The sequence below is a fragment of the Pelodiscus sinensis genome, chromosome 5 (assembly GCF_052426305.1).
Source record: "Pelodiscus sinensis isolate ZL-2025 chromosome 5, ASM5242630v1, whole genome shotgun sequence".
NCBI classification, from domain to species: Eukaryota; Metazoa; Chordata; order Testudines; family Trionychidae; genus Pelodiscus; species Pelodiscus sinensis.
In genome coordinates, this window is record NC_143056.1 from 119,493,394 (window position 1) to 119,519,643 (window position 26,250).

The 26,250-nt window shown below is 42.1% G+C and overlaps 1 protein-coding gene across 1 annotated transcript in view; it reads right to left on the minus strand.

The window, feature by feature from the left end:
• LOC102453848 (mucin-2-like) overlaps positions 1 to 24,902 on the minus strand; it is a 67,593-nt gene extending 42,691 nt beyond the window's left edge. Inside the window, exons 1-14 of the mRNA XM_089778835.1 lie at positions 24,833 to 24,902; positions 20,500 to 20,764; positions 14,712 to 14,826; positions 13,980 to 14,070; positions 13,468 to 13,577; positions 12,992 to 13,208; positions 12,536 to 12,661; positions 10,817 to 10,934; positions 10,360 to 10,498; positions 8,440 to 8,550; positions 7,272 to 7,341; positions 3,323 to 3,460; positions 2,439 to 2,603; positions 1,333 to 1,427 (exon numbers count right to left, since the gene is read on the minus strand). Coding sequence (XP_089634961.1) covers positions 1,333 to 1,427; positions 2,439 to 2,603; positions 3,323 to 3,460; positions 7,272 to 7,341; positions 8,440 to 8,550; positions 10,360 to 10,498; positions 10,817 to 10,934; positions 12,536 to 12,661; positions 12,992 to 13,208; positions 13,468 to 13,577; positions 13,980 to 14,070; positions 14,712 to 14,826; positions 20,500 to 20,764; positions 24,833 to 24,902 — 1,830 coding nt within the window. The remainder of the gene's footprint in view (positions 1 to 1,332; positions 1,428 to 2,438; positions 2,604 to 3,322; positions 3,461 to 7,271; positions 7,342 to 8,439; positions 8,551 to 10,359; positions 10,499 to 10,816; positions 10,935 to 12,535; positions 12,662 to 12,991; positions 13,209 to 13,467; positions 13,578 to 13,979; positions 14,071 to 14,711; positions 14,827 to 20,499; positions 20,765 to 24,832) is intronic.
• Positions 24,903 to 26,250: the final 1,348 nt, after the last annotated feature.

The following is a 26,250-nucleotide window of genomic DNA, read 5'->3' on the forward strand; positions in this document are numbered from 1 at the left end:
ATGAACAGAGAGCATATTAGCTGAGCAGAGAGCTGTCCATTAGTGATGGACAAACCCCAAAAAAGCTCAGAAGCCATTTGATTAAGCATGAAAACATAGATAGTTCACCAAACTTTATCTGAATAGCCCAACCTTTAAATCACTAAAGTTTAGCCCTCTTTTCCTAACAGCAGGCTTTTTGGGGACTTTGAAATGTATAATTCCTCATCTGTCACAACACAGAATGGTATAAGCCCACAGAAATTAAAAATAACAAAAGAAAATTAATAATTAAAAACAAAAGAAATTAAAAATAACAGTCTGCATGGGTTAGGATCTCCACAAAGGTTCAGTTCACTCTGAATTATGGAAATGAGCAAAGATTAGGGGCACTTGCTTTTCTCTCCAGATTGCTTTTTTATCCCTCCTCAACAGAACTGAAAACATAGGCAGTGCCAGATTTGCACACAAGCTAAATAAGGTACATTTTAGGAGCTCAGATTATGAAGGAACTATAAATACAAAAAATATTTTTTTTGTAATAGTGTGGGGCCTATTACAGTTGGCATAGTTTAGGGCCTTAGCATGTCTTTACCCAGCACTGAACTCTGGTAAACTGACCAGGAATAATAAGACATAAATGGGTTATTGTTTACCTCCTGATCAAGAAAATTCAATTTAAGCAAGAATGTTTAAGAGCTGGCTCACATTTGACCATCATGACTCAATATCCCAGTCTCTTTTGAATTCTCATATGAAAATGAGAATCTATAGTGTTCTTTCACTACTCACTAGCCCCACCCTCTCAGAAAAGCACAATGATTCTCTCCTCTAAATCAGCATTCTAAGAGAAGGCCTATTGTAGGAGATCAAGGCATATGAAGCAATTGGACAGGTAGTCATAACAAAATATGACCATTTTTTATGACCAAGTTACAATAATCCCTTGAAAATATGTACAGTAAAACTCCAATAGTCCGGCATCCAATAGTCCGGCACCAAAATGGCAAGAGCCTAGTGAGTGAGCTTCGGCAAAAAATGAGCCACAAGGTAACAGCGGCAGCAGCTGAACTGAGCAAAAAGGGTAAAAAAGGCTTTAAAAAAACTGAAACATTACAGTATACTGTATACAGTATGTACAATAAAAAGGGTTAAGATCTCTTTATATACAGTATATAATGTATACAGTATATATATATAACCATCTTATAGTACCTCCTGATAGTCCAGCATATCTGATAATCCGGCACCACCTAGGTCCCATAGGTTCCGGATTATTGGAAGTCTACTGTATATGGTAAAACACATACTAGACTAGTGCCAAAAGCTGATCGTATAGTACAAAATTCACACCTTGTAATATTCCGCGGGATCGATGACTGAGTGACATCTGGCAAAAAGAGATTCTGAATTTTTCAGTTGAGAACACCAAAACTCAGCATAGTTTTCTGTAACAAAAGAAAAAATAATTATTTTCCTAGAATCATACCCTGTGGTATCAGAGTTTCACCTTTCAGCATGCAACATAATATGACCTAAGCAAAAAATACAAAGAAATGATAAACAACGAAAACCCTAAATTTTGGGGTTGTGGACAGATCACACAGAATCACTATAAATTTGGCCCTCAGTATCTGATTCAAATACCTATGGGTCAAACACACAGTGGAAATCATATCCTATCAGTCTTCCTCTGGCCTCCGACTATTTGAGAACTCACAATCGCAGGATCACAACTCCAACAAAACATAAAAAGAAACAATAATTCTAAGGAAGGTGGACCTCTAGTCCAGAGATATATTGCAATTTTCAGTATTAATGACCTTTCTTCAGTGTTTTTCAATATAGGGTTGCCACTACAATTTCCCTCCTAATCTTTTATCTCTTTTATAGTCAGACTTTCAAAGGTCAGAAGGAGCCACTGTGATGATCTAGTTTCCTGTATAGCACAGGCCATAGAGCACAGAATAATTCATAGGGCAGATCTTTTAGAAAAGCATCCAATATTGTTTTTAAAGTTGTTAGCGATGAGCCTTGGTCAAATGTTCCAGTGGTTAATTATTCTAGTTCCTGTGTGAATTTGCTGATCTTCACCTTCTAGCCTTTGGATCAAAACCTGCTGCCTGTACAGGGAATTTAATCTTGGACCATGAAAGACCAAGTAAGTTCTCCAGGCTCCCATAAATGAATAACAGCACTGTGAAATACCCCTTTATTTTATCACCATCTGAACCAGACAGAGGCTTACACAGCCTAGCTAGGTGCCTGAAGGACAGGACAAGTCAATGACACCTGTTGCCTAGTGTGGGCAATCCCACAGTACTTCTGACAAGCACGTACATTAATTAACTTGTCAATCTTCTAAACAAAGGTTATCATCACTTTGAGACTGCCATTTGACTGTGTATGAGATACAGATCCTGAAGGAAAGAGGCCCTATGAAAATTTTGTATTCTTACCATTTTCAACGCTGAGAGCACAAGGGTCTTCCAACCTATCCACTTGGTCTCTACAAGTGGGTTGTGCTTTCCAAGTGTTAGCAAAGGCAGATCCTGTTGCTTCTACCAGCCCTCCAGGTGTCTTAAAATCATCCCCTGCCATGCCATTGAAATTCCCACAGAGACCTATTGAGAAAAAATTCAGTTTTAAAAATTATTATTCATTCTTCTTCTGAAAGAGCAATAAAAAGGGAAATGATTGATTTCCTACACAACATGCACTGACAACTTCTGGCAGAGAGCTACTCCACCCGGTATTAAAACTGCAATCATGCATGTAAGCATTTGGGGGTCACTCTCTAAAAATCCAATTCTGAGGCAGATGGTCTTAAGTTGGGGTTCAGAGTTTCAGGAGATTCCCCCTATTATTGTATTTGTGATCTTTTATGGACTAGTTTCTCTAGCCTGGCCAGCATAGTAATTTAAAGCTAGATTGAACAATGTAGTGGGAAATATATATTCCAAAAATCTGTATTAACATGGGAATGATGGGTTTATTTAATCTGTAATAGCAAATAATTCATCTGTAAAATATGTGAGCTGTTAAATTATTCTCTCATGAAATGTTGGGTGGGTTCTGCTCTTATTCTTCCTATATTCAAGTAGCTAAGCTTTTCTATCTCTAGAGCTAATGCCTTATATAGAGAGTCATATATATGAAAAAGCATTCATTAGTTAAATCTACATTAGTATTTTACCAGCATACTGTTCCCTTAGTACCTTCATTATGATGGAAGAATCAATTGGTGAGTAATTTCTTGCTATAAGAGCACACAGCACTTCAGTTGTAATTATTTTGGGTTGTGTCATTTCTCCTTTAGAACCAGACATAATTGGACACTTACCTTGCAGTTGTCCTTGGACATTTTGGTCCACAATCACAAACAGCTGCATGATTGGAACCAGCTGGATTTGTAGCTTGAGACCAAAGTGGGTCTGCACAATGATGTGGTAGGAAGATGGCTGGAAAACTGAGAAGCTTGCTGGAAAACAAAAGGAAAGAAAAGTCATGTTTCCTTGATTTTTAATTTGTTTTTTTATCACCTCTTTCTGTTATAGACCAGAAATGCACAGACAGAAAAACTGTAGTCTTGAAAGCAACACATTATAGGAGCAGCCCGAGTCACCTTCTGCCCTAAAAATTGCAATAGGCAATGGACCAAAAATCAGATGCTGACAGATCCAGTTCTATGAAAACACGGACTATTCACAGACTGTTTTATAAATGTAACATGTATTATTATGTGCTAGTTAATGATTCTATTCCTAGCTAAGTGGTTAAGCTAAAGGATGCTTCCCGCAGGAACTAAAGGCATTTGAATGGTAATTACTGCAAATCCCCAACACTGAACAATGCAGGTAACAAGTCTTGTAAAGTTTCCCCCTCTTTGGTGAATAGCATCTGCTGATTTGATCTAGTTCAAAAAGTCTTAACAGGCAAAGGACTTGAAACCTGTACAAAGTGGCAGTGTGGGCCTGGGAGAGATGCTCTTACACCCGATCCAAGAACTCTCATGGGTATGTGACCAGAGACAGGCTTTCCGAGAGGACCCAATGTACTTTTAAACTGACCAGAGATTCCATGGGGAGGACAGGGGACTGTTTGGTAAGCTAGACACATGTTTAAACTGTTCAGAGTTTTTAAAAGTTTTTTTTTCTGAATTGCATTTGTTTTGAATTAATAGATGTTGGCTTTACAAGGGCTGGCTGATCACTGCTGACCCTAGCATTACTGCTACTCAGAGAACAGCAGATGCTGGACTGAAGTCAGATCTGCAAAGGTGTCCTCAGTCTAAGGGTGTGTCTATACTGCACCCTTACCTCAAAATAAGCTACACAATTTGCTCTATGCAATTTGTGCAACTTATTTCCAGGTTAATTCGAAATAAAGCACTGTTCCAAAAAGTCTCTTAAGCCTTGTGGAACAAGATTTATAGGGACATCAGAATAGCAAGCCTGTTATATTTCGAAATAATGGGCTTGCTCAAAAGATGTGGAATAGCTGTTTCAGGATACTTCCGGTATCCTGACAAAGCTCCACAGTGTAGATTTAGTCTAAGTGCCCTTCTGAAGGGATATAGGGGATCCTACCCAAGGAAAGGTAAAGACTAGACCCCTGAGACATAAGTGGGAGATCTTCCCAGAGAGCAAGAAGGCATAAGAGGTGCAGATAAGTCAGGACCTGTGATACAGAACTCTCTTATTTTGCTGTGAAGAATGTTGACCACTTAACTATGGTGCCCGTCCATGCTATATCAACAATCCAGCTATTTAGGATGGTGGTGTGGAATCAGGAATCAAAAGCTCTTTTCAGCTCTGCCGAATGACAGCTAACAGTGCTGCTGTATTAAAAAGTTCAAGGGGTATCAAAGATTTCCGAAAAAATTATTACCTCTGCCTATGAGCATATAACAATGAGTCATCCCTTCCAAGTGCCCTGCTTAATGTTTCTTCTTCTATTTGAAGAGCTCCCTGGTCTTCTGACTTCCTCCATGGGTTGGATTATTTACTTAAGGACTTGGTGCCTCATTGTACCCACACTGAATGCTGGGTACAAGGAAAGGGACAGCAGTGACAGTGCCTTAAAGGGGCAACTCCCATTTTCCTTCTGAGAAAAGCTGGTGCAGTTGGTGCAGTTCCTTCTGAGAAGAGTTGGTCCAGTGTGGGTGACTCATGCGTTCCTCCCACTGGAATGCCCTGGGTATTCCCTTTTTTAAGACCAGTTCTATCTAACTCAAAATATCTGGAGCAACTAAACATAAGATCCTGGCTATCCCTTAAAATAGAAAAAGGCATTGCCATTCCAGCATAGACCAATGGTCCATCTAATTCAGTACCCTTTTATCTGAGAGTGACTAGTGTGGGATAGCTCAGGGAAAGATGCTAACTCCCCATTGTGTCCCATATTACACTGCAAGAAACAGTGCTACTTGACTTCACCTAGTGGCCAATGTTTGCCTTTACATATGGTATCCCATGTTTGCCTTTACGTGCCTTTCCCCAGAATGGCCAGTATGTCCTATTGTATTGAAGGGAAGCACTACTCAAATGTAAGTCTTAAAAAGAAGTAGCTCATGGAAAAAATCCCCCAAATGAACTTCCTATTAAACATTCCTTGCTTCTAATATAGAAACGCAGAACTTAATTGGTGCTGGAGTTGAAGTCACAACCAAAGAACAAAAAAGCAGAGTTGTTTTTGAAGTTGCTCATCTATTTTTAAGCAGAGGATTCTCCAGTCACCTGTATTCCCCAGAACAGGGAATCTCAACCGGAACTACAACAAGGTGTCTGAGGTTCTAACCACCCTGCTCTTCCCAAACTGCTAAATGAAAGAGTGGCCCCGCTATGGAAGAGTGTCACAGAATGAAAATGTTCGAGAACCTGACTGTGGCTGTCACTCATGGGGCCTGCATCTGTTTATCTTCAAGAACTGAAATGGGTAAAGGCTAAACCAGCTCTTGGTATGTATGTCAGCTGTTTATAAAACACTCAGAACAGCTGGGAAATGTTATATATGGGCAATCTAACATTATCAGGAATGAATGGAAAAATCAACAGAACAGTCCTACAAAATAAATAAACTGGAGAAGCCAGGCCCAGTGGTGCTTCTGTATATTGCCTGGGAGGAGTCTTGTGCTAAGGTGAGGTTATTTAATATGTAACCTGTAGATTATATTACGCATTTCACAAAGTACTTTAATCTGGATCTTTCTCTTTCCATATCTGTCTGTCTGTCTTCTCTCCCTTTTCGAGGTTCCTTCCAGTTCTAATATCCTGATTCTATGATTCTTTCTACACAACTAAAAAATTATTGGGAGGAGTGGCACGGATGAAGAAGTGCTGCTTGTGGAGCTGGTGACTCTGTGGCTTGATGATCCACAAGCATTTCCAAATTTCTGGGGAGGTTACTTCAAGATCCTCTGTTCTCTGTTTGCGGTTCTCCCACAACAACCCTCAGAGAGGCTGCCTCACTGTAAAACGTCATTCTACTGGAGCGGGCTACCATTGACTTCCTCTAGGCACCATCAGCACTGCATCAAAGGGTGCGGTGTGACCCAAATATAAAGTAACTACCTCATTAGTGTTCAAATGATCTCAAATGTAAGCTGATGCTTCCATTAAGCTTTCTACCTTGTCAGCTCCATCACAGACACACCAAAGGTCAGTCCTTGAGCAGGGATGCTGGGACAATTTTTATAGTGGGGGTGCTGAATGCCCCTGAACCATACTGTAAATCCTGTATATAAGGGAACCACTTCAAGTCAGGGGGTGAAGCAGCACCTTCTGCTCCCTAGTTCTAGCACCTGTGTCCTTAAGATGACCAGCCTTGAAAAGAGTATGTCAAGGGTAAAAAAGGAACCAAGAAGAAAAAAAATCCTCTTGTTGGCATTTAAGTGGTGGCTATAAATCAGAAAACATTTTCTCTCTCCTCACCAGAGTAAATGGGAAGAAATTCCCCCTATGACTTAAATATGACATTCTTAGTTCCTTGCAGAATGTATGCTCGCCCTGACGTTCATTTCTATCTATTCATGTGAGGCAAGCATAAACTATCTGCCCAACATCATACAGGAAGCCTGTGCCAAACTGAGAACTGAAACGATTCTTCCTGATTAACTTCTGTACACAGAGGCAGCAACTGGCGATTAGATCACAAATGCCTCCCTGTATTTTCACAAATCTCCTTCGTCTCAAGCTCTTTTCACTGCATCCCAGTTCATTCTAGCATAAACATTCAGGAAATGTGTTATTTTAACGTCAGATGCGCTTTGGAGAGATGGCCGCATTCCTCACCTGTCACATGGGGCAAGTGCACGACCATGTCATTCAGCAGCACCGTGCCATCTGATCGGACCGTCAAGCTCTGTGTGTAAGCCAAGAGAAAAGGTTTAAATTACTTTGACTTCCTGGCTGCGGAGGGAAACCCAGCGCAAAAACGAACCTTAAAACAGGAGAGACAAGCGGAGCTCACATGACTGAGAAGATGAACTCAATATTTCAGTCACAGTACTGTATTTAAATGGAGCAATCTAATTTGCAAATGAAGATTCTCTCTGTCCTCGCACCAAGTACGTGTATAAAGATTTGGGGTTGTTAGTCAATTTTTTAACATGTACTAACATAGCGTCTAAAGAACAAAAAATGTTTCAACAAAGTCATGTATACAGGATACCAACTGTGTTAAGTGGCTGAAAGCATTTGGCTCTTGACACCGGATGGGTATAAGCACACACTTTGTCATGTGTTATTTTTTTTACATAATTGTGCAGCATTGATAGAATGATAAGGAAATTCTTTCAGTAAATTCTTAATGCAAAGTTTGGTATATACTTTTGGGAACATAACTAGTTTCACAAAGTGTTAAGAGCCAAGAACACTAGAAATGTATGGAAGGAAAGAACAAGAAAAAAACCCAGGGAGGTCTAGGTAGTAGGGCATTAAATTGGAAAAAAAGAACAGAAACACTAGATTAGCCAGGACGGCAGACTGAATCAGAGTGAAAACTCCCCTCCCTCGCTCACTACTGAAATTCAAACAAGTGAGAAGCTTGGCTTGATCACTATTCAAGAGTTCGCATCTGAACCAAAACCTCTTGGGTCTGCAAAATTGGGATTTAATCTCAATAAACTAAAATAGCAAGGCCTTCTTATTTCCAGTCAGATTGTAAATACCAGGAGAACAGATTGACAGTGCTTCTGACATTAGGCAAAACTAGAAAGAGCAAAAAGAAAGACAGAAGGAAGAAACAGTGAAGCAAAATCTTTTAACTGAACTAGTGCAGACTGTGCAGGGCAGGCCTGATTTGAGATTTGGACTGATTTGGACTGGTTTTTATTTTTCCTGTGTTCAGCCATCCTTACCCAGGATCCCCAGAGAAAGACTATGAAAAGTCAGTAGGGAAAGTTGCATCTGGGCATACATTGGGAAGACCCATTCACCCAGGTCTCCACACATCACTTACATTTTTCTTCTGGTCCATTAACAGCACAACCGACTTCAGACAGGTCTGTTTGTCTGTGGCACCACAGGGAGAAAGCTCTGCCAGGAGGGCATGACTGTCATTTACACCTCCCTGCAATGCAAGTGAAGAAAACATCAATGAGAACAGTGTGATAGGTTATAGAAACCCCACATTGGCTGAGAAGAAGATAAATAGAGCTTCCAAGATCTATTGCCCCCTCTTCCGTTATTACACCAGGAGTATGTGTCATGGATAGAGTTGAATAAGGCCAGATTTAGGGGCAGTTTACCTAGGTGATTGTCTATGGTGCCCGGCTTGGGGCGCTGTTTTTGTTGTCAGTAGTCTCAGAGGGGTTGCCGTGTTAGTCTGTAACTTTAAAAACAACGAGCAGTCCTGTGGCACCTTAGAGACTAATGAATTATATGGTGAGCTTTCGTGGGTGAAACCCACTTCACTGAAAGCTCATGATCCTATAACATTTGTTAGGCTCTAAGGTGCCCCAGAACTACTCACTGTTTGTGTCACACATTGTAGCATACAAATTTATTCTCTGATGTGACAAGAATACATGATGCTTGAAAATAGTGCACCAAAGTCAAGAAGAGGGCAACAAATGCAATAAGGGATTCAAATAAGAAATAAGGGATTCAAAAGTTTAGCAAATGGAAGAGGAACATCTTTGATGGCTTGTGTGGGGAGCCATTTGGTCCAAGGCCACGTTAAAAGAAAAGAATTCAGCATAGTTGGAAGGAAGAGAGAGATGGTCTGGACTTCCATCTCTGTGGGAAGGACCTAAGGGGATCCCAGAGAAAGAACCAGGGGAAGAATATAAGAATGCAGTTAATTCCTAATGTGAGCCTTGAGAAAGGCATAAGACTCCAAGGAGACAGTCATATGGATAACAGTTCTGCAGGGGAGCAGAGAACTGGGGCAAACCTAAGACAGACAGTTGTCTGTGATAGGAAGAAATTGTTTGGTTTGTGTTTTGTCTGCTTCTAGGGTTTTACTGAGTATTTCCAGGGAGAAGCCCTGAGACCTTCTGCTCTAAAAGTAGGGGCTGAAGAAGAGCCCAGGTCAGGTGCTACCACTATTTTGTCAGACTGTTTGGAGCATTGATACTTCAGAAGAGATAGAACTCTAGTGTGACTGTCTACAGACTAGACCCACCAGAAGAGACCCTTGACATTCCAAGGCAGAGAGCTAGGAGGAGTTGCTGGAATGTTTTTTCATGCCACACAGAAGCACTCTGTGGCATGCAGCCAGCCCTTTCATATCTTCTGCAGATTCCTATCCCAGATGACAGAAATCATCAGTTCAGCTAACCAGTATTGTGGAGCTTCGCTTTTGCTTCTTTCTAGCAGCACCACCAGAACCAGAACTTCCTTTCAGAGCTCTAGGGGCAAACATTCCTGGTTTTGGTAAAGCAGATCCTTGTTCTCTGGTACAATGGGAACTGGGTACTTCAGGAAAAAAGGGATGACATAACTTGTTGGGATCTCACCCAATTCTATACAAGCATAGGTGTATTAGAGATTACATAGTACACTTCCAACCCTCATTTCAGATCTGCCTGGTAAAGCTGAGTCCTTCAAGCTGCAGGTCCTGCCATCTGCTCACTAGCACCAGTGTGCTTCTCTGGACTCTTGTAAGTGAGACTGTGGCCTGTACCATTAACCTGGTCCATAATTGTCATGAAATTGGAGACTACTAAGACAGGCAGAGGGTAGTAGATGTGCACAAGCCCTCACTGCCACATTAGTACACACTGGTAGACTAAGTTTGAACACTCTAGTATAGACTCTAGGGTTCTTCTTCCCAGACTCGGAAAGTATAATGAAACTGTGATTTACAGCCATTAAACCAAAAGGCAGATATATCTATATTTGCTGTTGGAGAGAAGAGACCTTTAATACAAGATACCTTGGCCAGCACATAGAAACAGTCTCCGTGGAAGGTGTATTTCTTCTTATCAAAGGTGGTGATGTGAGCACCTCCTTCCAGTAAGCATGAGCCTGGACACGGTACGTCATTGCACAACCACCTGCCTGAATCACAGGTGCTATAAATACAAATAAATAAGGAATTAAAAATGGGGTCAGATGTCTAAGGGACTGAAAACATTGAAAAACCATCTGTAGGCAGAGCACCATGGGGACAGTACGAAGTACCCACAGGTGCTTTGAAAATATTTCATTGGCTGGTTATTTAAAATGCTTCGCCTTTACCAATTTCAGACTCAAAATGCCAAAAAATCAGCTCACAACAGCATCTTGACATTGTGTGACATGTACAGATATAGACAAATAAGTAACATGTCTACAGCCAGACCCGTGCACACTCGTTCTGAAAACAGCTCAGAGTGAATTGTAACCCTTACCATTTCTCACATTCATTGGTGATAGTTTGCCCAGGGGAATACAAGACTCCATGTTGCTTGCAGTAGCATTCGCTCACAGACACACAGCCTTTCCCATTGACGTCATCATACACCGTTCCTATAAAACACAACCACGGGCTGACTCATAGTTCATGTTAAAATTACCAGTCTCAGCCAACCTAGGAGAAACTCTTAGAGTGGGCCCACCAGGGCCAACATGATTATTTGTGGGGCCTAGTTCAGGACGGGTGAGCTCTGGGTTGGTCCCTCAGCAGGGACACGATCCCAGGTGCTGGCCAGGTGAGCTCTACGTTCTCGGGGTGGAATCTCACATTGCCTAGTGCCCCAGCACACAGGAGTGCAATTCAGTCCATCCCTGGCCTAAGCTGGCCTCTGCCTGGCCCTTCCTAGGGCTGCTTGGGCAGCCTGGCTCGTTTCCAGTGTGTGGCTGCCTAGAGTTGCTGGGCGATCCAGGCCTGCTGCAGGCAGTTGCTCCCATTGTAAACCTGCTCAGGATGCTGGGCTCTGTGCATTGGGGGACGAAGAGCCTGAGGTGTGGGAAGCTCATCACACCCTGCCCATCCTACCGGCTCCAATGGGCTCAGCTCAGCACGGGCTGGATTCAAGGAGGGAGGGGACTGCATAGAGCACAGTTCCAGGGAGGGCTTGGGTGGGCAAATGTGTACTGCTAACCTGGTCCACAATTGCCATGAAATTGGAAACTACTAAGTTAGGCAGAGTGTAGTAGGTGAGCACAAACCCTCACTGCTACATCAGTACACGCTGGTGTACTCCATTTGAATACTCTGCTATAGACTCTGGGGTTCTCCTTCCCAGGCTCAGAATGTATAATGAAATTGTGATTTCCAGCCATTAAATCAAAAGGAAGATATATCTATGTTGCATGTTGAGCAGGGGGTGGGGGGAATCACTGGAGACAGGCTCCTTAAGCCTGGAGAAGAGCTAATAATAAAGAATAGGGCCATGTGTGGGGGTAATCAACTGTCCTGAGGCACATTCTCAATCACCCAAAAAATTCATGGCAACTGAAGGCATCAAAAGGGATTAAACCATGCAGCTTCCATTTTTTATAATGTTTAATATTTTTAATGGAAGCTGTATGGTTAAACATCCTGGGGGATAAATCACCACTTAAATCCGCACGTTCTCAATGGCTGACTTTAACATCTGCCTAAACTATGGTGGTGCTGTCACCGTGACAGTATTTGGCAATAGGGTCTTGGATTTCACACCTGAGCTCATTGTCACATCTGATTAATATGATTTCCATGTAGATAATATGTATGGAATTGTGCCCCTTGACTGGGTTACCTACAGGGACTGAATTGAAAAACTCCAAAAAAATGTATGTCCACTGTTTAACCTGAAGGACCAAGTATTGTTTCAGAAGAAATAGACGCCTCATAAACCATAAGGCCCAGTTATAGGTTGGTGTGGGTTAAATGAAGCCAAGCAAATGCATGACTTTTGTCAATATGCTAGAATTTTATGAATTTACAAGGACAAATTAATTCTACTGGTGAAATGTATTCATTTCTAAAATGTCACTTTCTTTATGTTGAATATTGAAATCTTGACTGCGTTTTTTAGGGAAGGAAAATTATAGATAATAGAGCCTTTTTCAGAAACATTTTAAAGTATATGAAGGGACTTGAATCCAAATCTATTGTCTCATATAGGACTGAGAGAGACACCTACCTTCAGGGCAGAAGCAGCCATCCATATGGTGTTCCTCACAAAGGCTGCTGACCTCCAAATGAGAACAAGTGTTTATGCATGGTGAGCTGCTTTCCTGGTAGATCATGTTTCCAGGGCATGTCACGGCTAAAATAATGAAAGAAACAGATCAATGACTGGAATACACACTCCGTGTTCCACAGAAACCAAGTAGCATATATTGACTCCAAAGATATCAGCGGACTTGACTCAGTTGACTAAAAGTAATGGACTTTAAGCACACTTCAAACACGTGGCTAAATTTCAGAGAGAGCATGATCATTCCATGTAGCATGTGCAATATAATCTCTCCTTCCAGTAAATATCTTTAATAACAAAGGCAAGGAAAAGGAAAACAGGAAATACACAAACTGAGCAATTTTAAATATTTCATCCAGGATGAACCAATTGTTCTGACAAGTTTGGGAAGATGCTTACGGCAAAACTTGTCTGTCCTCCAGTTTCCAGGCTGGCCACCAGCGTGGGAACATTGGCGAGAGAACTCAGAGATGGTGCTGCAGAGGCAGAAGGAATCTTCAGTTCCATGGCAGGTACATTTATCCTGCATGCAGGCTTCAACGTATATCTCCAGATTCAGGCGTGACACGCAGTCGGAGAATTTTGAAGACGTCAGCAGACTCAGGCACTCATCCCGCTAAGGAGGAGAGAGGAAAGGGGAAAGGTTAAAGGGCATCCCTGCACCTGAGTATCTAGAGAAGTTCCCTTTTGCTAACATGATACTTGGCTTCTGGACATCAGCAGAGTCTGCACAAGAGAGATGGGTCCATGTCTTAGGTGATCTGTGTCAGAAACAGCACAAATGGAACTACGATCCTTCATCAGGTCTCCCTCTCCTTTTAAAAGTCATAACCATGTTAATGCCCTAAGTAAAGTTGATAACCATGATTACTCACATGCTGATTACAGGTTGCAATGGTTGTTGTTTCATCAGGGTCCTCACATACACCACCTGGTTTGTTAATCTTCTGCATATTTCCAAATGTGATGGGATTGAATCTCATTCCTGGGAGGAAGATGTAAAAATGTCTTGATGAGCACAGAAAACTTAACAATATATTCTGGACTTCAAATGGAGATGAAAAACTCACTAGTGTTCCCACAAACGAGAAAGTTTGCACCAACAAAGTTTGCTCCACAGAGTCAGCTGAATCACTTGGAAGATGCTACACCATTAATAATTTATCTCTGTATTCCTAGCAATCACCAAAAAATCTCAATGAGGAGTTCTGAGGCACTTTGGAGACTAACAAGTATCATGAGTTTTTGTGGGCAAAACCCACTTCTTCAGACGAGAAAATCTCAGTCACTCTATAGTAAATTCTTCTTTTCTCTCTCTTATGTTTCCACATACAATATCCATAAGCTAGCTTTATGTGGTAGCTATATATTCTTTCAAACCACTTACCATTAGAGATAAATTCATTGTAGACCTGCAGTCCATTGTAATCACCACAAAGACCACATGTGTTGTTGTTAAACTTGCTGTCCAGCTCCAACTAAATAAGGGAGGAGGGGGGAAAGAAAGAAAATCAGGTGTAGCACTAACGAAACATTCTCAACAAGAATAAATTCACTAGGATAGCAAGTTCATAGAGAGGAAAGATAGTGAATGCCCATTCATTTTAAATTAGGTTTTAGTGCACCAACCATAATAGTAATACAGTCCCCTGGTAAATAATTACTATAGGAAAATAATAAAAACATTTCATGGAAGAATGAGAGAAGTTATTATATCCATGATAGTTCTTCTCACCAACATTATGTCAAAACTTAGGAAGAAAGTGTGCTACAAATTTAAAAAAAAAAAAAAACCCTCTTCCCTGGAGAGGTGAATTTTCTTGCTGGGGACCTGAATAATAGAGCACAGCAGTCCTTCAAAGGACAAACAAATGGAATGAAGATCAGAATTTGTTAGAATTAATATTAGCTGTTTTTCATTCTCTTCTCATCTTCTCCTGAGAGTGAAGAAACATTCATTTCTACACCCACTGCAGTCACATAACGGACAAAGGAACCTTCTCAGCTGAGAATAAGCTATGTCTATTGCCAGTCGGATAAGACTGCTTAACACAGTGACTCCGTGTAGCCTATATTGATAACCAATAGTAGCATAAGTAAAGTTCCATGTCATACATACCATCAGTGCATCTTTACGGTTCCACATTAGAATAAGGCCTGCTCTTGCATAGACTTTAGTGTAGACTTCAGTGCTCTCAATCAGCAAACCGGAACTGTAGTATGGTGTTTTTACACTAAAAGAAAAAAGACCGAGGTTTTGCATTAAAGGTAATGTAGAAAGCAGAAAGGAATAGAAAGGACTAACCTGAATGCCTTAGGTACTGCAAAAGAAATATCAGCGTGCACAGGGAAACCAGACTCTGGCCTCTATCTCCAATCCCACACAGATGTTTTCTGTTATACAGGACAGACTGGCTGTGTCTACATTGGCACCCTTTTCCGGAAAAGGGATGCTAACGAGACCAGTCGGAATTGCAAATGCCCCGGGGATTTAAATTTTCCCCGCGGCATTTGCATGAACATGGCTGCCGCTTTTTTCCAGCTCGGGGCTTTGCCGGAAAAAAGCGTCAGTCTAGACAGGGATCTTGCGGAAAATAAAGCCTTTTCCGGAAGATCCCTTATTCCTGATTTTAAGTAGGAATAAGGGATCTTCCGAAAAAGGCTTTATTTTCCGAAAGATCTCTGTCTAGACTGGCGCTTTTTTCCGGCAAAGCCCCAAGACGGAAAAAAGCGGCAGCCATGTTCATGCAAATGTCGCAGAGAAAATTTAAATCCCCGGGGCATTTGCAATTCCGACTGGTCTCATTAGCATCCCTTTTCCGGAAAAGGGTGCCAATGTAGACAGAGCCACTATGTTTAGTAGGGAATTAAATCCCCTTCTCCTGAGATATTTGCAGAGGTAAGTTAAATTTTGTTTGACCTAATGTAAATTTAAGTAATTTTGACTTAATATAAATTACTAAAATCAACAATCATTGCAGCTGGCCACAGAAATGCAATACAGATTCTCCCTGTTTCAAGGGAGTTCTGAAAACAACTCTGCCTGATGATTGCACAGCTTTCATTGGATAACACTCATCTTCTGTGGCTATCACCTGTAAAATTTAAGACTTGACATTTTGGTGCCATCTAGAATTCACTTTAGCAAGGCAAAGCAATCTCAGAGCCACGGGCTCCTTAAAGGAATAAATTCTCTATCTCAAGTTAGCAAAATAGGCAAAATGCCAGCAAAGAAATGTGATTCAGACAATAAAAGCAAAAAACAAAGGATCTGAACCCCGGAGCGAAAATACTCACTACTTACCCATGAGTAAGGTTCATGTAGAAAATGAGCATAAGAAACTAAATAGGGTCTTTCATTTGCAAAAACCATATACTGTTACAAGACACTGGGGGTACGTCTACACTACAGCGCTAGTTCGAACTAACTTAGTTCGAATTAGTTAATTCGAACTAAGCTAGTTCGAACTAACGCATCTAGAACTAAAAACTAGTTCGAACTAGCGTTTTGCTAGTTCGAACTAGTAAGTCCACATTGAGTGGACTCTGAACAGGGCTTAAGGATGGCCGGAAGCAGTGCCGGCAGGGCATAAAAGGAGGACTTAGAGCATGGAGATACTGTCTCAGGCTAGCCGAGGGCTGCGCTTAAAGGGTCCCGACCCCCACCCCGGACACACAGTTCTAAGGGGTGCCCCGCTTGCAAAGAAGTTCTGGCTTGGAGTGCCCTGAGTGCCCACACTGGGCACATCACACCACTCGGCCATCAGCCCGGCTGCACTTGCCGCAGGCTGCCATCTGGGGAGAGGGAGTAATTGGGGGGCTGCAGGAGAGCTTCCACCCCCAGAAGCCCGCAGAGCCAGCCCAGTCCTCCCCATCGGGGGCTCGTACCCCATTCCTCCCTCACCTCCTTCCACTTGCCCTTCCCTAGCCCCCCTTCTTCTTGATGTACAAAATAAAGATAACGTTTCTTCCAACATTGACTCTGTCTTTATTGAACAAAACTGGGGGAGACTGGGAAAAGGAGGTGGGAGAGGGGAAGAGAAAGGCTGGGAGAGGGGAGGGCAACTAACATGATCAGGGGTTGGGAACAGGTCCCAGATGAAGAGAGGCTACAGAGACTGGGACTGTTCAGCTTAGAAAAGAGGAGACGGAGGGGGGACAGGATAGAGGTCTCTAAAAGCAGGGGTTGGGTGGAGAGGGTGCATTCAGAAAAGTTCTTCATGAGTTCCCATAAAGAAGGACTAGAGGACACCAAAGGAAAGGAATGGGTAGCAGGCTTCAAACTAGTAAGAGAAAGTTGTTGTTCTTGACAAAGCAAATAGTTAACCTGTGGAACTCCTTGCTGCAGGAGGCTGTGAAGGCTAGAACTAGAACAGAGTTTAAAGGGAAGTGAGATCAAGTCATGGACGTTGGGTCCATGGAGTCCTATTAGCCAGAGGGTAGGAGTGGTGTCCCTGCCCAAAGTTTGTGGAAGGCTGGAGAGGGATGGCACGAGACAAATGGCTTGGTCATTGTCTTCGGTCCATCCCCTCCAGGGTCCCTAGGGTTGGCCGCTGTGGGCAGACAGGCTACTGGGCTAGATGGACCTTTGGTCTGACCCAGGACGGCCATTGTAAGCTCAGGGCTCAGTGTCGGGGGTCTCAGTGGACCCCCTTGATTTTCATGCACACCTGGTCCTGGGTGGCCAGGCTGGCAGCTCTCCTGCCCTAGACGGCCACTTTCCTGTGCCTAGTGCGGAGATCGTGGACGAGGTCCACGATGTCCGCACTAGCCCAGGAAGGTGCCCGCCTCTTGCGGTCCAGGGCAAGCTCCCGGGAGCCGCCAGCCTGGTCCCGGCAAGAGGGGGTGGGCTGGGGGGCATCGGGTGGGTGGCTCTGTGCCGTGCCAGGTGCAGGGTCTGCTGGCTGGGTGCTGGCAGGCTTGCACCTGGCACGGGCACCGTAGCCAGCCCGTGCCCCTTTAAGGGGTCCGGGGCCGGGAGGGGGGCATAGAGTTTCCCTGGTGTTGGCCAGAGTGGCCACCAGGGAAACCTGGGGAGGGCTAGCCTCCCACTAGTTCGAACTAAAGGGCTACACAGCCCTTAGTTCGAACTAGCTAGTTCGAACTAGGCGTTAGTCCTCGTAAAATGAGGTTTACCTAGTTCGAACTAAGCGCTCCGCTAGTTCGATTCAAATTCGAACTAGCGGAGCGCTAGTGTAGCGCATAGGAAAGTTAGTTCGAACTAACGTCCGTTAGTTCGAACTAACTTTCTAGTGTAGACATACCCTGGGTATTCCCCTTTTTTGAGATAATGGCCTAATGATTTGGGATGGGAACAATTCAAACATGGGGCCAGATGGTCAACACAAGCGGAAATAAATGTGGAGAGAAAAGAGCTTGTTCAAAACATCAAAACACAATCATCTAATTGGAAGAGATAGATCTTTAATAGAATTGGCACAGAGTATTAATTTGACCCAAGTATCTCAAACAGGGTGGAGCAAAGATGCTATTGACTGATAAGAAGGTGCTTCAGTGAATAGCCGCCCCTCTATTGCATGTCTCCCTTATGTTTCCTATGTACACAAGCCATTTGTCTCATGCCATCCATCTCCAGCCTTCCACAAAAAGAGGCCAGGGACACCATTTCTACTCCCTGGCTAATAGCGCTCCATGGACCCAACCTCCATGACTTTATCTCACTTCTCTTTAAACTCTGTTATAGTTCTAGCCTTCACAGCCTCCTGCAGCAAGGAGTTCCACAGGTTGACTATTTGCTTTGTGAAGAAGAACTTTCTGTTATTAGTTTGAAGCCAGCTACCCATTCAGTTCATTTGGTGTCCTCTAGTCTTTCTATTATGGGAGCTAATGAAGAACTTTTCTTTATGCACCCTCTCCACACCACTCATGCTTTTATAGACCTCTATCATATCCCCCCTCAGTCTCCTCTTTTCTAAGCTGAGAAGTCCCAGTCTCTTTAGCCTCTCTTCATATGGGACCTGTTCCAAACCCCTGATCATTTTAGTTGTCCTCCCCTCTTCCACCCTCTCTCTTCCCTTCTCCCACCTCCTTTTCCCAGTCTCCCCGAGGTTTGTTCAATAAAGAGAGTTTCTATTTTTGAACACACGTGTCCTTTATTTTGTACATCAGGAAGGGGGTCTAGGGAGGGGTAAGTGGAAGGAGGTGAGGGAGGAATGGGGTACGATCCCCTGATGGGGAGAACTGGGGTGGCTCTGCAGGTTCTTCAGGGTGGAAGCTCTACTGCAGCCCCCCGATTGACCCCGACTCCTCGGATGGCAACCTGCGGCAAGTGCAGCCGGGCTGATGGCCGAGTGCTGTGATGTGCCGAGTGTGGGCACTCAGGGCACTCCAAGCCAGGACTGCTTTGCTGTCCCTCATCGAGTTAGACAAGCGAGCGGGGAACCCTGAGAACTGTCTGTCCGGGGTGGGGGTCGGGTCCCTTTAAGAAAAGCCCTGGGCTAGCCTGAGACAGCAGATCCACGCTCTAAGTCCTAACCTGATGCTCTGCTGGCACTGCTTCCGGCCATCCTTAACCCCGGTTCAGGGTCCACTCAATGTGGACATGCTAGTTCGAATTATCAAAACACTAATTCGAACTAGTTTTTAGGTCTAGATGCGCTAGTTCGAATTAGCTTAGTTCGAATTAACTAATTTGAATTCAGTTAGTTCGAATTAGTGCTGTAGTGTAGACATACCCCCATTCCAGTGTTTCACCACCCTCCTAATGAAACAGTTTTTCCTAATATCCAACCTAGACCTCCCACACTGCAACTTGACACCATTGCTACTTGTTCTGTCATCTGCCACCCCTTAGAACAGCCTCTCTCCATCCTCTTTGGCACCCCCCCCCTTCAGGAAGTTGAAGGCTGTTAATTTTGTGTTGGTAGTCAATGGATTGATATTCCAAAGGCATTTCTTAAAATTCAGCTGCGCTATAGCTTTCATTGGCTGGCATGCAGTGATATTTTATACGTCCATATGGCCACGGGAAAGGTTTAAAGGATGTGAAAGTCTATAGAACAGTGTTTCTCAACCAGTGGTACGAGTACCCTTAGGGGTACTCGAGAGAAGTCTGGGGGGGTACGTCAACACAACTGAAATTTTGAGAAAACTGCATTTTTGTTTTAAGTTTTACAGCACTTTATTATTTTTGTACTTTTTACACCCAAAAATGTCATCGCCTGCTCAACTACGATTAAGTTGTTTAAACAAATGTGTTGCAATAGTAGAAAAAAATTTGTGTGTCTCAAAACTGTAGATACTGGGGGTACTTATAATTTGTTTTTAAAAAGGGATACTTTATATAAAAAAAAAGGTTGAGAAACACTGCTATGGAACTAAATTCCACACACAGTGAAAATCTGTTCCACAAGTCTTCTATGAGCAATACATAAGGGAATAGGTTCAGTGCATGGAAAAGTAATATTTACAGGACCCCCAAAAAGCTTCTTGTGAATTTCTTTTTAACACGTTGGTGTACAACTAAGCACTCTCTCAGTTTTGACAGTACAATTTGTCAAAAGACTTCATAGTGTTTCTGGATATAGTCTGGCTTGGTGCCTGGAAAACACAATGTTATTTTCTATTTCTTTAGTGGAGTGGGTCTGATGGTTTTTAATAAAACCTGGGTTCTAGTTACAGGCAGCAATGACAACTGAAAAGTATATTATATTTATTTGATCATGTTAAAATGGGTTAAAGCTAATCTAGGATCTGGCACCCTTACTCTAGTGGCAGTACCTTAGCTAGTAAAATGTCACATTCACTTCAGTGGGTCTAATCACAATATTGTGTTCCTACCCCAGAATTTCTTTTATTTTAATGCTACACATTGCACAATTCTGTTTGTCTATAGAAGCATTTTACCGGAGATTTCATTGAAGAATTATACTACTCGAGTAACTTACACTTGCTCATCCACCACAGCCGTATGTTGGGTGAGGTAGATCACAACATCCTTTATGGTGATCAGGACATATTGGATTTCAGGGTGTCCATTTTGACTGGTATCACGCTGGATGTGGACTGAGAACTCCTTGTAAGCTTCTCGGCAGTCAGAAGCAAAGTTGTAATCACAGAGGCCAGGAAACTGGTAGAAGTCTCCATCAAAAGTTTTGAAATGATTGTTGCCCCAGGTGCTGCAGACATAGTGGCCATGGTTTTGGGATCTGCCTGTTAAGTGAAGGAAAAAAGGTTGAAGAAAGCAAGATGAGGTAGCTAAAGCACTTAAGGTACATCTGTACTCCAAAATAACTTATTCCAAAATAGCACATCTACAGTACAGGGAAGCCTCCATTTATAGCCCAAGGAGGCACTGAAGAGCAATTAGTTTGAATGGCTCTAAGGAAGAGCTATTTTGAAACAGAAGCAGTGGAGCTTCCACATTATTGATATTCCAAACTATCTATTTCGGAATAGGCATTATTCCTCATGGAATGAGGTTTACAGAAGTTGGAGTATGCCCGTCCATTATTTCAAATTTATTTCAAAATAACCGAATTGCTGTGTAGATGCTCCCACTGTTATATCAGAATAATGGCCTTTATTCCAAAATAATGCTGCTGGGTAGATACACCCCTATTGACAATAAGCAGCATTACACAGCAAGACCGCTAAGGATTTATATGTAGACGATTCAGCCCTGGACTACAATTAGGTTTACATGAGAAGCTAATCTGCATGTATGCAGAACAAGCCACTTACAAATATAGATGTACCAATTTGCCAAAACTGCAAATCCCCAATATTTACATAATAAGCAGATGAAATGTGCACCTCTGTGGCTGAGGGTCATGCATCTTTATATGCATCCTGGGTCTCTTGGAGTTCTGACTGCATGTGCTATAGGTGAGGGCAACTGCCTGTTGAGACTGAGATGCTGAAGTAGGCACAATTGTTGGCACAAATAGTTTATTCATTGAAAGAAATAGTTTCAGTAAACCCTGAATTATTTCTGAATTTGACACATAGCTGCCAACAGTTTTGTTTCAAATGATTTTGGGGGGATGGAAAGGGACAAGGGCTCCATTCACAGAAGAAGAAATGGCAATAGGGCTTTTATACCTTAGAGCCCTAAGTGGTTAGAGGCACTTGCCCGAGATCTAGGAAACCTGAGTTTAATCTCTCCTCTCTGCCTGATGTAATGCAGGGACATGAAATTGGATAAACCACATTGACAGAGCCTGCCATAACCAGGCTACAGAGCCTTTGACATACTCTTTCTCTGGCCCAATAACCAGTCAACCATTGTTATTCCAAGTGGAATAGCTTTAGTAGGAGAAACTGAGAGACATCCCTTCCACAATAGCCCCTGATAGAGCACAGCCTAGATGAGTGCCCTGATACCTGGGATAAAAGAGGATCCTCCTCTGGCCTTTTTATTAATGTACCAGGGGTTTTCAAACTCTGGGTTGTGGTTTGTAAGGGGAAGTGGCTAGATGTCCATGAGACACTCCATTTACCTGCACCTCTATAGGTACAGGTGATCGCAGCTCCTGTTGTCTATTCCCAGCCAATCGGAGCTGTGGGAAGCAGTGTCCTGATACACTCCTCTTCACACAACTTGCATTGTCTGGGAACTGCAATCTGAAGCCAACGGCACTGCAATCACCTGTACCTATGGAGGTGCAGGTAAATAAAGCATCTTTCAGCCAGCTAGCAGCTTGCCCTTACAAACCATGACCTAGATTTTGAGAACCCCCTGAATTATAACCCCTTAAATTTTCCTGGCTTGTTATTGATCAAATATCCAGAAATGGAACATAATGCTTTATTCACCTTAAAACAAAATTATATTGATTATTTTGATTCACCTCCTGTGTGGGTTTTTTTTTTTTTATAAAGAATTTGCAGTTTGGTCTGACCCAAAGCAATTTTGACGTTATTTATTTATTTTTCAGAACTGCCAATGACCAAAGTCAGTTATTTCCCCAACTTTACTGAGAAGCTCTAACACTCCTGCAGAGGCCACTTCTGTACCATTAACATAGGCTCAGACCAGGGTGCCAAGTATATTGATTTATTCTAAATACTGTTTTTACTTTTTTCAATTTCTCTGCAAGATAATTTCATGACAGGAATTAATCCCTTAAGCGATCTGAGTTCCAGATGTGAATTCATTATTTCCACTAGAAATAGTGACCTGGAGTACCATCGGTAATCAGAAAAACTCAACTTTAGACAACAACTAACTTATGTTGGGAAGGTAAGAAGAAAGAAATTGCAACCAAATGTTTGGAGGTCTCACTCTCAGTCCACCAGCATTTGTTCACAACAGTAACTGACACAAACTTGGCACAACCTGAAAGTTGTTCTCAAAACTGGAATAACCAGGATTGTTGTAGATTAAGTATAAGGTTCATTGTCAGAACTACGTGTGGTAAAGGAAGCCAGCCAAGTAAGCATCAACACCTTTTACACTCATAAACACTAGATTAATTCCCAGGGTTGTTTTTTTTTTAATTGAGTGAACTAAACCATACATCCTCTTGAATAACAGATATTTAAGGGAATCAGGTCATGCTGTAAGTAAAACACACCTCAGAGCATCATATTTATAGTTCATGGATCTATTTTGACAATCACTTTCTCCGGAGATCTATAGATATAGTTTGCTTTGAGAAGCTCAAGGATTTTTTAGGAACTCCTAATTTCTCTACTTTCTACTCTATCCAAAAAACTTCATTTAAGGAAGGGTGCACATCCATCTCTCCAAAGCCCATCTATGCTGACTTCTGCATTCCAGTGGGACTGGAAAACAATGGAATGTGTTCCCTTCTTCCCAATTGCTAACATCAGGGCTACGTCTAGACTGGCCCCAAATTCTGGAAAAGGGATGCAAAGCAGGTAAGTCAGCATAGGGAAAAATCCCCCACGGATTTAAATAAACATGTCCGGCTTGGGGAAAAGCCGGAAAAAAGCGTCTAGACTGGCCCGATCCTCCGGAATAAAGCCCTATTCCGGAGGAACTCTTATTCCTACTTCAAAGTAGGAATAAGAGATCCTCCGGAATAGGGTTTTATTCCGGAGGATCGGGCCAGTCTAGACACTTTTTTCCGGCTTTTCCCCAAGCAGGAAAAAAGCGGCGGACATGTTTATTTAAATCCGCGGGGGATATTTAAATCCCCTGCGGATTTCCCAATGCCGACTTACCTGCTTTGCATCCCTTTTCCGGAATTTGGGGCCAGTCTAGTCGTAGCCCAGGTGCTCTAATAACATACATCTACACTGCACAATTATTTTAGAATAAGCTATTCTGGAATAGTTATTCCGAAGTTGCTTACTTCTTAATACCAGGTCTACACTGCAGGGAAGCCTCAAAAATAGTCCAAGGCAGACTTCCCTATTGTAGATGTACTATCTTGACTTAGAGACTCAAGAGGAATAATTTAGAATACCCATGGTGAGGAGCTATTTTGAAATAGCAGAAGTGGATCATCTACATACTCCTTATTTTGAAATAGCTATTTTGGAAGAGGCATTATTCTTCGTAGAATGAGGTTACAGAAATTGAAATAAGCCATCCATTATTTCAAAATTATTTCAAAATAACAGAATTGCTGTGTAGACACTCTTATAATTATTTCGGAATAACGGCCATTATTCTGAAATAACTGTTGTGTAACACAGAGTCATATCTTATTCAAGAAGGGACCAATCCCAATATTCAAATCCCTGAGCAATTGCACAGGAATATACCACCTGGTTGCACCAAAATATTTGCTGTTTTTAATCAAACCTATTCATCCTACTACCTCAGGCAAATTAATTTGGAAACTCTTTCTTTTAAAAAGGAAGATTAAGAGATTATGGACTAGGAAAGCTGAAGTTATGGATTTAAAGACGATCTAGTCCATGTTGAGACAATGCATACATTTTTTGGACAAAAAAGCATATACTGCTATTTCTGAATAGCCACATGCAGAGTTTTCATTATGCACCCTTTCTGCATTGCTATTGCTTGGTATTTGCCAAACTCCTGGAAACCATCATGCTAGGCAATTGTTACTTCCTCACATACATTATGCTAGAGGTCAACATAATGGATTCAGCCAGCCACAGAGCTCAAAGAAAAACATAGAAAACTGTAGAATTCTCCTCTATTTCAGAAAGGATATTTGATGTCATAATATTGCCTAGGATTATTTCCTCACACGGTTAGCTTCTTCCTCACTATACTAGTTAAATCCTTCTACCGTTTTCCAGCTGGAAAGTCCTCACCCTCCCATTTCCTTCTCTTACCTTTCTTAATTTCGCTTGCACAGGAAAGAGCCAGCCCCAGTGCCAACAGGCTGGCAAGTTTTAGCCCCATGGTGGCCAAGCTTGGTGCACTGAGAACTCCTTCAGAAAAACCTCGGTTTATATAAGGGCCTTTGGTACAATTAACGTCATCACATGGGGAGGACACGGAAAGTGAGTAGGAGCGATTCAAATGGATGCAACATTTGCTGAGATAAGAAAGCAAACAGACATACTTATTTTTCATAGTGAAATTGGGAATCTGGGGTAAAGGATGCAGTACAATATTGATTCAGTCATCATGAAACTGGAGTTTTATTGTCTTTTTATATTTTAGCTTAACCTGCAATAACCCTTGACCAGGGAGAGTGAACATTTTGGGCACAGTTGAACAATAAGAGAACCCCTTCAATGAAGCTTCATCTGGGATAGTCTCAAATGTCTGCTTTGAAACCAAGTGTTTTTAATTTTTCATTATTACTTAGAGATAATAATGATTAACCTATGTGCAGATTAAAATAATGATTAACCTATGTGCAGATTAAAATAATGTTTTTGAAGCTCCTTGAAGGTGAAATTGGCACATATGGGCTAAGTGTAACAATTATATGTTAGCTGTGGCAAAATTACAGAGCAATTAACAGTTGGGAATTCAGTTTCTTGCAAAGTTCTGGGACTCATACAATGCTAGATCCTTAGATGGTATACATCACTAAAATACTCCTACTGAAGATCTAGCTGATAAAGTAGATTGAGTTGAAAAGTATTCTGTGTGGATGATCTCAGACAACTTCAGATACTCCATACCACAGGCAGGGTCCACAAACATCTCTGCAGTGCTACAAAGTCCGCCAAAATTTAATGGAGGGTCTCACAAAGCAAACATCACCATTTCAGGCTTTAAATATAGAAGGAAGAAGTTGTAGTCAACACCCATCAGCATTAAATTTTCTAGGCAATGCAGGTTTTCACATAGAATGCCCCCTGCACCTTTTATTTTTGTCATAAATATATTACGTACATGCTGCTTTATTGAGAATATGTAACTTCTCCTTATTCCCCTACTTTCCAAGGTTTTAAAAGATTGCAGCTTGAAAAAAAAGGCTATCATGCTGGATCTGCTCAGACAGAAGCAAGAGAAGGGGGAAAAAAGGAAGGACGGATTCTTCTGAGAGTTAGAAAGCTGAAGTTAGGTCATAGCAATGGAAATAGCTGCCTTTTATGTGCATTGTCTTCTTTCTTTCAATTATTCCTCATCACAAAAACACTATTCCTATAACCTCTCTCAACAGAAAAAAGACACCCTCTCATTTCAGTATGTCTTTAACACTGCTGCTTCTAAGCATTAGCAGTCTCCTACCCAGTTCATTCCTTTCATAGTCTCAACCAAGATTTCCTCCTTACAGTTTCTCTACATAAAC